We start from the raw sequence: 14,016 nt of genomic DNA on the forward strand, positions 1-14,016 counted from the left end.
ATTCATGTCTACGTGTATATTTGTGAATCGTATAAAAAAAAGAATAGAGAAAAGATTGCTACATTACTTACATAAAAAAGATTGGCTTGCAGTGCTCATATCAACTAAATTGCTGATACCCTTCATAAAAAAAGTGTCTAATTTGTGTATTAATTTGTTAGAGTTGATTCTAACTTCCTTGTTTTCTTGGGAATGTGAAATATAGCTTATATCTCGCCCTATTCTAAAATGTGTTAATCAAAACCAAATTACTCAGCTTGGGGATATGAAATGTCTACTTGTGATTGATTTATTGAATTGATGGCAAGTTCTCAAATCTAGTGCAAATTTATATTTTTTTGGAAAAAAACCAGTGCAAATATTGTCAATCTTGTCATTGAATTCAATACATATAAGAGCATATATATAATATTATTAAACCCACCTTGCATCACATAGATGTAATATACTCTCCCGCAATTTTAACATAATGAAGCCGTTGCCTTGTAGAGCCGGTTGGTCTACATGTATGTGTAAAGCCTATGGAATGCACAGAATCCAGTATTCATTGGGTTAATGCTGGCATATTTTTCTTACATGACTGTATGCATGATTTATTGCATGCCTGTGAACAAAGTAATGAGAATTACACTTTAAAAGCTATGGTGTTAAAATCAACACCAGTCAATGTTCATAGAGGACCACACATTTCAGTGTTAAAAATACACCATGGGATATGGACATAACATCTCTGTCTGTGTTGAAATAACAAACAATGTGTTTAACACCCACGGGTGTAAAGTACCTAACACCATGAATCCAACATGGGTGTAGAATGCTTAGTGTACATGTGGTCCTCTGTAAACACTGGTTGTCTGGTGCAGTTTCAGCACCATTGTTGTTAAAGTGTAAATGATGATTGGTGCATTCTGCCTTATGAGCATATTTGAGCATGAGCATTTGTCCTTTCCTACCCCAAAATGTCCCACTTCCCGTCATTGTGTTCATTACATTTCATAATGTTCCATTCTGATTTTGAAATGTAACCATTCATGTATTTCCTTTCATGTGATAGCATAAACAAACATATATTTTGAGATATATATGAAGTTGCATTCAGAGACAATGCTGCTGCTGGTAAAGGGTTTCATAGAAATTATTCAAACACTGCTGAAGAGGGCCTTCCAGCGTGTGGAAAGTGACAAATTTATTTAAAGTTCTTCATTCTATGAAGAGTTATTTTCAAGTCATGGATAGTTTTCTTTCTATATGAAGCATCTAATTATATCACTGATTTCCAAGTCTATTGATCCATTCAAAATAGCATCTCTATCTTGTGTATTATTTTTGTATTCATGTGCATTTACTTTCCAAATGTTTCTTGAATTACTTTTCAGTACTCATGTTTTTGATGTATACAGAGTGATAAAAGATTTGATCTTCTAATACTTTTTCAAAAGGTTTGATAGATATGCTCAAAACATGCTGTAAGAAAATTTCAGGAAAGGAAAATTAAACAGATGTAACAAATGCTTTTAAAAGAAACTACAATGTTATATTATGAATTGATGTGTGTAGTACATGTGGTTTAGCAAGGCAAAAATTATGCTTTCTATTCATCATACCCATGCCCAATATTAGTGCTACCATTTTCCTCTCCCCCACCCCCATTTGTATGTATTCCCCTCCCCCTTCTCACCCATCCCCACACTCCCCCTTCTCTCCCCTTCCCATTTCCTGTTTTTACCCCTCCCCACTCCCTCTTCTCACCCCTTTCCCTTCCCCACACACCTATATATTCCCCCCTCCTCCCCTCCCCTCTGCATCCCCTCTGCATCCCCTCCCCCTCCTCACCCATCCCCACGCCCCCTTCTCCATTACCTTCTCACCCCCTCCCCCTTACTCACCCACCTCACCCCTCCCTCAGCGTCTCAATGTATCAACAATCATTTTACCATTTTATTTATCTGTTGTCCATTTTACTTTCATTTTTATTACATCCCTCCCCTCTGTAGGATCGAAGAGAGGTAAAACACAATCAAAGCACATAGATTAGCTTGGATTGACATTGTCATGTTATTCACTGGTTTTGATTTTGTTTAATACTAAAACATTTTGTTCATTGCTTACAACAATCTTCCATGATAATATTATGTTACCATCGTCAAGTACTTAATATATGTAAAACATCAAAATCCATTTAAACTCAATATTTTAGACAGATAAATCATTGGTATTCCTTCATTATGTTTTTTTATGGTGTGACATACAATGTTAGATGTTACAAAGTATTGGATTGAAATTGCCCTGTTTATTACTGGTTTTAATTTTGTGTAATACTGAAACCATTTTGTTTATTGCTTAGAGCGAGAATTTTATACTTAAAACCTCCAAAATAACAGTATGTTGCTATCCTGAATACTTTTCAGTAATTATCAAATTACAAAAACCTTTAGATAAAGTCATTTAAGACGGATAAATCATTGCTTATTTTTGGACAGTGTTAAAAAAGAAGTAGAATAGAATTATATGCATTTTATTTAATATTTCTTACTACATCATTATCCTGCAATATTTTTAATGAAAAGTTATGAAATAATAATTCCAACCACTATTTATACTAAAATAATAATTTAAGCTAAACATATAATTTGAATTTGGTTTTGACCTAATCATCATTTAATTATTTTTTATTGAGAGAAGTATAAATTAGCAAATAATTTCACACCAATTTTTTTCTTGCGCAATCTTTATTAACAAACATTTTATCCTCTGGACATAAAAAAAGCAATTGAAGACCCAGATGAAAATGAGAGCTCAGCAATTATCAAAATGCACATCCGGGGATTAGTGCAGCACAGTATCGATAAATTTCTTGCTGAAGGAAAATATTACATGAAAAAATAGAACATACAGTTTTCTGATATTTTGTAGACATTAGAGTGCACATTTAGAATAACTGTAAAATGGCACATTGCACAAATGGCGATCTCAGGTTTATATAGTGCAAACGTAAGTTAAGTCTCTTAGTGCTCTAGAAGGTAGTGTGAGAAAGAAAGAGAAAGAGAGAGAAAAAGTGTCAATTTCTCTTTTTGATATTTTTCACTCCTTATAGGAATGTATATTGGAGGGCTTACAAGCAAATCCTGTTTTCTATAAATGTCATTTTTAGAGGGTGGTGATAATATATGGGAATTGGAAAGGAAAATTAATGAACTGTATGGTGCATTTTTTAAACATTGTTATGTCATTCAAAGTTTCAAACATATGTACATAGTAGGCAATGTTCAAGGTTGTGTAATTTTGCATATTGATAATATAACTCCCAAATTATGTAATCTGAAAGCATATATATCCACCAATTATAATATCATTCACATACTAGCTAAAATCCATTATACGAGGTATAAACTTGTTTTTAAGACTTGCTTTTATTTTACTCAATGGCATTTGGGGAAAACCACCTCCAAATATCTCCATGACCTTATATAATTATTTGTTTATTCATTCTTTGATTTACCACACCTTTGTTTTCCCATTGATTTGCTTTGTGTTTTGTTTATTATTTTGTTCACATCCACTCCCTACTCACTATCGTGTTCATTTTTGTTAATGACTCTTTATAAACGTGTCTATCCCAATCTAATCTTTCACTATTTTATGGAGCACTGTGTATAATCGGTCACCTTCACACTTCTTTTATACTGACAACAAAAAATAAAGAAAAAGCGCTATATCATTTACAATGCTAGTAAAAATATTCAACCAAGATTAAATCACATATTTGATGACTTACCACAATATTTTTGTCATTAAACATATGAGAGAAAATATTTAAGATAAATGAATACATGTATTTACACTATGAAAATATTCATTAATTGAAAGTGGATAAGAAAATATGACTAATACTTAAACAAATTTGAAGTATATCGATGAGAAATGTGTACAATGACAAGATGAGAGGAGAAAAATTTAGAATCAATATCATTAAAAGAACGCTAATTAAGTTTGAATACTCTAGAAATATTCATGAGTACATTAACGCTATTGTCGTGATATATTGTCTGTCTCCTTGAGTTTATGTTTTAAATATTGGAGCTGTTCTTAGTGTTTTCTCTCTAACCAGTCGTACCCATGTTTCTATAACCTTATAATTTTTTCCTTTCATATTTGTTCCTTTTTTACTCCCTTCCCCCATTCCTCCTCATACACATCTCTTCCATTTTGAATTTGTCATTGTTAGGAAGAGATGAGGAGACAACGAGAGGAAGAAACAAGGAGATTAACAGAGGAAAACGAGGTAAGAAACTAACCACCTGAAAAAAGTCTAATGGAGAGTTTAAAAAGGATTATACCTACCTGAAAAAAAAAATAAATGGCCATGGAGCTGTTTTTTTAAGCTACAGGTATAACGTTACTGTTGCCTTGTGACCCTTTCTTGTCGTATATGAAATATCTCTTTCTGTGTTCTAGTATAATGGGTGTACATATTCTTCAAATCCAATAAAAATAACCTGCTATCCGAATAATTATTACCCAGCATTTTGCAGAATAGCGCCATCTCCCGGCGTCCCATGAATGGCATTTCAGTTTAACCGTGTAACAATGATTAAAATTGGAATTTTAACATACAAAGTTTGGGAATTTCATCCATAGCTAATGGATGGGTTTCCAAATTATTAAGAATCTGAATTATTTATTACCCCAGGAAAGGGTCACTGGTCTGGTGTAAATAATTGCATAATCTACAGACATCTTTACAAAATACCCCCCCCCCAATTATTTCATAAGAAGTACACCTACAGAAGAATAAAAATGTTTTATGTATCTTATTTGTTATTTATGAAACTCAAGAAAATTTGTAATCAATTTAATATGTTCAGACCTGAATATTTTTTTTGTTATGGATTCATATTCATATTTTGTTCCTGTTTTCATTGCTTGTGTACTAACCTCTTTTTCTGCATGTTTATTCCAGTCAAGCTTGTATTATATAGTGCGCACTACATATACGCATCTGTCCTATTTTCATTACTGAGAATGGGTTCCGCAGACATGTTTATGTATTCATGTAAAAAGGGGGTTGAATGCTGTGCAGAGGTGAATATATTTCATGACAGTGATACATTTGCAATTGTTGAATATCGTATGGGATAAACTAACATTGTACTTTGATGCTTCAATGATTCTTTTAAACTATCATCTCATCATTCATCAAGTTTTATTCGCCATTATATACACACATTTGTATAATCCAGAATGAACTGCCTTCATTTATATTTATTTTCAAAATCTGAATAGTATTTGTAAACAAAAATAGAATATAGAAAAAAATGTTTATATATGTCTCAGAATAGATTACTTGATAGATGGTGCATATTATAAAATGCTTTGTTTATTATTATTATTATACGAGATATATGTTGGGTTAGTCATTTATTTATATTTTCATCAAGTTTGCTGTTTTATTAATGGATAAAAAAGATGATTGAAATACACAACTGTGTAAAAGTATGATTATTCTTAAAGGACAAGTCCACCCCCAACAAAAAGTTGATTTGAATAAAAAGAGAAAAATCCAACAAGCATAACACTGAAAATTTCATCAAAATCGGATGTAAAATAAGAAAGTTATGACATTTAAATTTTCACTTAATTCAACAAAACAGTTATATGCACATCCTTGTCGATATGCAAATGAGGAGACCGATGACGTCATCCACTCACTATTTCTTTTGTATTTAATTATATGAAATATTCTAATTTTTCCTCATTGTGAAGTGAAACAAAGAATTCCTCCCTGAACTGTGGAATTAGCATTGTTTTAATACTATATCGTCCATTCAAGTTGATCCTTATTGTCAAATATGTAAAGAAATGAAATATTGTACAATGCAAAAAAAAATAAAATAAAATAAAATAATGAGTAAGGGACATCATCGACTGTCTCATCTGCATGTCACTGAGTTGTGCATATCACTGTTTTGTGAAAAATAAGCGAAACTTTAAAATGTCATTACTTTCTTATTTTACATGTACGATTTTGATGAAATTTTCAGCATGATGCTAGTTTGATTTTTCTCTATTTAGTCAAATCAACATTTTTCTGAGGTGGACTTGACCTTTAAGTACTTTGTCACAGGCCTCTTTCACACTTAAAAAGAGCACTCATAGCTTGAATGGAATTCACGAGAGAAGGAACACAATTCAAGTTCAAGTCACTGGTTTACAATGAAGGGGAAGTGGACTTGGGAGAGGGCCCTCGCATAAAAAAAAAATTACACGGGGGCGGGCTGGGGGCGATTAGCCCCTGAAATGCTCAAAAGGGACCTTTAAAGTAAAAAGGAGCCCTGGAAATCCCCATTCATCACAATGATAAAGCTTATCTGACGTTACAGAGTTAGGCAGTTAGTTGTGAAAAGGAGCCCCTGAAAATAAAAATATATATATATTTTTGCCTGGCCTCTGCTAAAAAAGTTCTATGACCAAGATGTTGTGTCCAAATCTTGCACAAATTTCAATTTTCATTTCAAAAAGGTAAAATAAAATTTGCCCATCCACTCAGTACTTTAAGGAACTTTGTTAAAAATGTCATATTGTGCCTATATTTCGAGGTGGGGGGGGGGGGGGCTCATTACACTACTGATAAAAGTTTATCAAAGTCTCACATCAGCAATGGAACTTTAGTTGTTTTTTCAGTGTCAGTGTAAATGCACTATTTGCCTTTTCCTTCAAATTATAAGTGCTCTTTATATATTATCTTTATAGTGTGAATGGGGTTACGGTATCAGTGGAATTTGTGCACTTTTATGATCATGATGCCAGTGTGATGTGTATGCTACAGGCTTTGACACTAATACTTGCTTGATTCAGAAAGGAATTTATAGTGTACTGCTTCCACTTCTCGCTATCGCAATATTGTGTATTACGGGTGTGTAGAGTGAGACCAGATAAGTTATTAAAAAGGGGTTTATATGAGTTTACATTGTATGCAGTGTGTGAAGTAATTCTGATACTTGACTTTTGGGTTCATGTTTTGAGTGAATTTTATTAAAATATTCAAAATTCAAGAGGCAAATTTCCATAATTATCAGATACACATATAAGTCCTTTAACACACAGTGAGCATTTAAAAAAAAAATCAAATTATTGAACATTGACCCATCAGTTATACAGGTGATAATTGGTTTGAATTGTGCTTAAGCAGTGGGAAGAATTATGACTGTCTGGGAAGCTTATATTTTAGGTATTTAAAGACATAAATAAGCTTTTCTGCAATTGAATCCCTTCTCTCCCCCTAAAAATAATTACAAAGAAATATTTATAAGAATGTAAATTACAAATTTTTTAATAGTTTATTTCTATTTATGAAATTCAAACAGATAAGTCAATAGCAGACATCACGCTGGCATTTTACATTTGCATGTTGCCTGCTCTTTAGATCTTCATTTCATCTCTCTCCCTCCCCTCTCCCCCCCCCCCCCCACTACCCCGTCCCCGCGGCCATCAGGAAAACTTCCAAAAGATAATTAGGAGAAACGTTACCCCTCCTGCCCGGCAAAAAACCTTTGCCCAGGAGCAGGAAGAAGAAGAGACCGATGACGAGGAGGAGGTGGACACGCCCTTGCTGCGCCTCAGGAGTCCGGACTCGGAAGAAGATTTGATAAAAGAAGAGTTGATCCCCCTGCGGGTCGATACAGAGATTGAAATCAGTGTGAGTTTTATATGAAAACAAATGATGAGGGGGACAAAAATCCACCCAAAACAAGAGAGAGAATTTGCTCAATTTGAGACATCATCAGTTTGCAGTGACATTCCTTGCCACTAAATTAACCACAATATTTCCCCAAAGATTCCTTTGTGTAATACTGTTTTTCTCCAACTAATAGAGTTTACAAACACTTTACCTTTATACAAATTATTAACTGTTTAATGTTTCTGGAAAGTAGATTGATAAATGAATAGATTTTGAATGCTTACCTTTGATCTCTGTAGCTCTTAAAATGCTTTTTGGTGGAATGGGAAGTACTCACATTTCTTGTAATGATGTGGCATAGTTATAGTCTTTCTGCGGTGATGAGTTTTCTTAAAGAAAGAGATATATATTTAAGAAAATAAGATATATCCTGGTGTATTAGCACAACAAATTAAATATCATCTCCCATTGAACATCACTTGCCCCTTTTTAATCTCTCTTTCTAACAAACTTCATTCTTCATCTAATGGAATGGCCTCATAGAATTTAGATTGTAGATAGCACGTGAACTGACTCTCACTTTATAACATCTTTTAACACATTTTCAAGCTAACATCTAGTCAGATACTGTGTGTTGTACACGTTAGCTCTGTCATTCATGTTCTGCCATATGAACCAAAGACCTGGTTTCAAAACATACTAGTTCGATCGTCGTGGTCTCACTACCAATCTAGTTTAGAATTCCGGTGGGTGTTTCGTATTTGTAACCTACGAGCGACTTTACGGTCGACTGGTGAGCCTTTCTTTGGAATGAAATAAGCACCCATATAAATCTGGTGTGCATCAGTTGCCGCAAGAAAGGATAACCAGGACTTCATAAAGTCGCTCGTAACTTACAAACAGCTTTATGAAACACCCACCTGGGGCCCGTTGCAGAAAGAGTTGCATTTAAACGCAAGCCAAAAAATCAATCGCAAGTCCCAAATGCGCGCTGTTGATTGGTTGAAAATCAAGTTGCGCATGATTTTTAGAGTTGCGATTGATTGTTAGAGTTGCGATTGATTGCAACTCTTTGTGCAACAGGCCCCTGATCTTGTTTGTGTTTTTCTGTATCAGTGAGTGGAATCTTGATCCACATCTGGATCCTGTAACACAAAACTTAGCAATCGATTGTAGTACAATTTTTTGTGATTGATTGCATAGACTACAATGTACAATCAATCGTAAATATCAGTTATATGATCAGTCTCTACTCTTTGTGTTACAGCAGCCAGTATGTCATTCTTCATATCATATGCACATATGACAAAGTTGAGTCAATGTTTGATATCAATCATAAGAATAGACTATGAACAAAAAGGTCATTGATCTGGATGGTAGGTCAAAAAGTAAGAGACGGCGTATGACAATAATGTACTATTACGCTAAACAAAGTTCCCGCTAGATCAAAACAGTGTAAATGTTTATTGGAGATGTTTGAGCAAAATAATATTGTAGTTCCTTCATTTCTTGAGTAACTTCTCTGTGAAAATCAAAGTGATTGATCCATTCGTGCAAGAATGCGCACACAATAGAGGCAAAATTATTACTTCACAATAATTGCAGGAGATATTTTTACACCATATTAAGAGTGAATTATAGCATTTTGGGGTAACTGATATCGTCATCTGCACACTCAATTAATTACTCCTTTGCGTTTATCCAACAATTGACAGCACTTTGACTGCACCGTCTGGTAGTGTTTGTTTTAGTAAAGGTTGAAAATATTTAGCAGTCAAAAAAAAGAAGAAGAAATTAGTGATTCCCCCCTAAAATTGAGTTCATCAACCTGTTGAAAACTCAAAAAGTGTCAGTAAGTATGATGGAACTATGGATTAATGATAAGCCATCACTGACAGTAATTCAACATCCACCATTAAAAAAAGAAATTGAGAACAAATTATTTTGGTAATTTAATTAAAAATTGCCATTTTGCCTTTAATGTGTACCCACTCATACATCACCCGATGGATCAAAATTTTTTTTTAAAGTCAACTATAGGAACATTCCTATTCAGAATTTTGCTCAAGTACTTTTTAATGAAACATTACACTATTTTGATTTAGCACAACTTTTCTGTGTTATATTTTGACAGAACATTGGCATAATTAATTCTTTTATATAATAAATTATTTAGCATCATTAATTCTTACTAACTATATGCTAATTTCAATTGATGCTACCTTGTGTATAAGTACACCATTCTATACAATGTATTCACTGACAGAATTCTTTTAATACCCCAGTTTTGTCAAATCTTTTTTATGCATGTCTTTACTCATATTTTCATATTTGCCCTGCTTCATTTTAGTCCAATCAACAAACCAAAACAACAGAAAACGGAACGGCAGATGATGATGACGATCTTCCTCTCCCACAGGCAAAGGTAGGACATTCTCCAAAAGAGTTCCCTCATTCCGAGGTGGATAGAGATGTATCTTCAAAAGTATACACACTTGTCCTGTTTGATAAATACGGGTTGTAAGCTTTCACTGTGATCTGTTGAAAACAGACTTGTTCATATGCTTAGAGCAGATTTGAGAAGCAGTTGCCATAGGTAACAAGTTTGGTGAAAAGGGGTCATTTTAGTCCCAAGCACATACATGTATGTAGTTTGTACGTGACATTGCCTTACTTTTAAAGGTCTATTTGTACATGTAGATACACGGAACCCTATGTACACAGGTTTACTGCTTTGGTTTTCAATTGATTCATGAATCCTGATTACAACTCAATGAATAATAAAGTGACCTTTTTTATTATATGATTGTATAATTATGTTCACCGTTATGGGTACGGTAGCCATAGAATAGATATAGTATTTTCAAGAATGGCAGTACACTATATCAATATGCATTTGTAAGACATTAGCAGCTGCAGCCATTCTATTTTCATTTGGACTGAAAATTTAAGCCATCAATTTTATTTTCTGCTCTAAAGTCTATCAAGTCATTTAGTTTGCAATGAACACATTCAAGCTGGATTTTATTATTATTTGGCAGAGCACATCACACAAATTTCAATTTTATTTTGAGCATAAGAATAAAGAAATTAAAAAAATTACACCTGAAGCTTTTTAGAAAAATATGGGAACTGAACATTGTCGTGGTGAAGTTTAAATCCCTAGTTGCAAAAGGATTTTCCTTTTCATCTCACAGCGTTTTGCATATACATTGCTTTTTAGTTCAAGTATGGAATAGATTCAATAGAGACCCTTATATTTCCTATTTATAGAGAACAAGTATTAAGATTGAAAAAAAGAAAGGAACAGACTTGGGGTTGAAATAAAAATAGCAACCATTAAAACTGATTTTGAATAGTTATGTTTATATTCACACTTGCATGTCCCATCTATTCTGTGCATGTCCAGCTGATTGAATGAAAATTAGCCATTCTTTTGCTCTCATCTCTTCATTTTTGCTGTGCTTTTTAGTAAATAGCTGCGAGATATTAGATATTATCCTATATTTAATGTGTTCTTGCTATAACAAGCTATTATTTGCATGGATATTAATTATAAACAAATTATTGAAACCAATTAAATTGGCATGAAGTAAATTATAACTGCCCCCATTAAAATAGCTCTCAAAATCCTTGTCAAAGAAAGCTTTGTAAATTATGAAATATATGGTTGATATTATCATTTTTCTTAAAAGGATCATTATAAAAAAAAAGACTGCAAAAGAAAAGTTAAAAGACGGATGATTGAAAAAGAGAACAAAACCAGTGTTTATATTTTAGATGAAATATTGGGAATGACTTTTTGCAGACCAATTACATTGAATTTTCTCAATAGATAATCAGACATAAACTAAATCAGCTTTGATGAATAACTGAAATATCTTATTTTAATCATTGAAGCCATGGTGTTAAATCAGTATCTGCATGAATATACATTTAAACAAATCAAGTTTTTACTACCCATCAAAATTAGAACAGAAATATATTCATGCATAGATATAGATGAAGCCCCACCCCCTTTTCTTCCCCGTAATTACTTTGAATTCTGCCTCCCTGATAACCTCCTCACTTAACTTGCCACCGATCTCCCAAGCAGCCAAGGAAAAAGGCGCCGCCCCCGGTGGCCCCCAGGCCCCGAAACGCCTTCCGTGGCATTCGAAACTCGAGTACGAGCAGCACGGCCTCCCGATCCTCCAGTGTTTCAACCCCGCCCGGGTCTCCTGAGGTAGAGTACCCCGCCCCCATCCCTCATACCTTGCAGCTTGAGTTTCACCCTTTTTACACTACACTCTGTCTGGCATGGTCCCGTGTGTTTTGTTTTGTGTGGTGTATTTTAAATGCCTGACTTTGTATTTTAACATAGAATGTTGCATGTCATTGCGCTTGTCAAGCATTTAACCTAATAGCAACCTATAGCTTATTCACTGTATTGAAAAAGAAACATATTCGCCCTTACAAATCTGTTGATATTCCTAGTAGTTTTAACACTAATCCTAAAATGTATTTAAATGTAATTCCCTGAGGAATTGCCCAATTAAACTATAACAATTAAAATATTTGTTTAAAAAATTTGAAATCGCACAGCAATATTCTAACCTATATGTAATTGAGGTTTTTAGCTTTGGCAGTCATAAACCTTTAACTTGTTTTTAGGTTTCTAGAGGTGCTAACCTTTTTTGATTAAAATGTTTTGTGTAAAGCTGTGTAGTCAATTTTTATGTTTGCAGTTTCTAGCCATCCTAAATGAGAACCATCTAATAAAATTGTAATAAGTACTCAGTCTGATGTAAATTAATTTACTCATTTTTAATCAATCTATAACTTGAAAGACTACAAAGATTATTTAAAACTTATATGATTTAGGATTCTGATAATCTGGAATTAAATTATTTGACGTGGTTATCCTCCCACACTTTAAGTATTGGTATATGTTCCCTCCCTTTGTAAATTGTATAAACTTTCAAAATCAGCTGTTTTATTTTCTAAAATAATTAATCATTTTTATTGGGTAATGTGTCATCAATTAGGTACATTACTTGTAGAAACATGTTTCTTTTAATATAAATTTCACTTTGTTTGCATAATATTACACTGGGATACATGAATGTTGCCTGCTGCATTTTGGTAATGACCAACTTACATGCATCCCGCCCTACGTTTTTGCAATTTCACTTTGCATTTTAATGTTTCTGATAGTTATTTATGAATTTGTATGCCTTTTTCATCTTCTATCGATTTCAAAACTGGGGAGGGGAAGTTCTGGTTTTAATAAAACATAAAAATTAAGAGAAAAGAAATTTGTGAAGGATTGATGAAAGTCTGTGGAATTATTTTTTTTCAAATGTTTATATCATCATGTAAACAAATAGAATCTGTGATAATCATTATACATCATTATAATTACTGATTTTATGCACTGTTTGTCTTCTACTTTTTTAAAATATTTTTATGATGAACAATGCATTTGATTTTCATCATTGCACGGACACACTGGAATTATTTACACCCATAATGAATTGATGGTGTTTCTTGTTTTCATAACAAGTGGGTTTTTACTACCAAATCTTTTCTACACTTTCTGGTTACATTCCTTCAGAGGACCACATTCCATTCCAAAAGATACTTTCCTTTCTAACCTCCGCTTTCTCGCCTTTCTCACCTCTACCTCTATCCACTTTCTCTTTGTCCTTTTCCCGGGGCCTGTTGCAGAAAGAGTTGCGTTTAAACGCAAGTCAAAATATCAAGCGCAAGTCCCGAATACGCGTGCTTCATTGGCTGAAAATCAATCACGCAAGATATTTTGAGTTGTGTTTGATCGCAACTCTTTCTGCAATGGGCCCCGGGACTTTGCACATGGTGTACCATGAACCACTTCTGCCTAATGGGTTTTTTGTTAATGTTTTGGCAAATACTATTAAAGGACAAGTCCACCCCAACAGAAAGTTGATTTGAACAAATAGAAAAAAATCCAAGAAGCATAACACTGAAAATTTCATCAAAATCGGATGTAAAATAGTAAAGTTATGACATTTTAAAGTTTTGCTAAATTTCACAAAACAGTTATATGCACATCCTGGTCGGTATGCAAATGAGGGGACTGATGACGTCACTCACTATTTCTTTTGCATTCTATTATATGAAATATCTTAATTTTCTCCTCATTGGAAGGGGAAATAAGTTTTTTTCCTCATGAACATGGGGAATTACAATTGTTCTAACATTTTATGGTTCAGTAAAACTGGTCCTTATTGTCAAATCGGTAAAAATGGAAATATTGTATAATTCAAACAATAAAAAACAAAAGAAATAGTGAGTGGAGGACATCACCGACTCTCATT

The 14,016-nt window shown here is 33.5% G+C and overlaps 1 protein-coding gene across 1 annotated transcript in view; it reads left to right on the forward strand.

Moving 5' to 3' along the window:
• Positions 1-14,016, forward strand: part of LOC129262810 (protein scribble homolog) — a 51,212-nt gene that overhangs the window by 13,831 nt on the left and 23,365 nt on the right. Inside the window, exons 11-15 of the mRNA XM_064104672.1 lie at positions 1,995-2,006; positions 4,226-4,282; positions 7,493-7,696; positions 10,029-10,103; positions 11,775-11,903. Of these exons, the coding sequence (XP_063960742.1) occupies positions 1,995-2,006; positions 4,226-4,282; positions 7,493-7,696; positions 10,029-10,103; positions 11,775-11,903 (477 nt within the window). The remainder of the gene's footprint in view (positions 1-1,994; positions 2,007-4,225; positions 4,283-7,492; positions 7,697-10,028; positions 10,104-11,774; positions 11,904-14,016) is intronic.

The sequence above is a fragment of the Lytechinus pictus genome, chromosome 1, assembly GCF_037042905.1.
Source record: "Lytechinus pictus isolate F3 Inbred chromosome 1, Lp3.0, whole genome shotgun sequence".
NCBI lineage: Eukaryota > Metazoa > Echinodermata > Echinoidea > Temnopleuroida > Toxopneustidae > Lytechinus > Lytechinus pictus.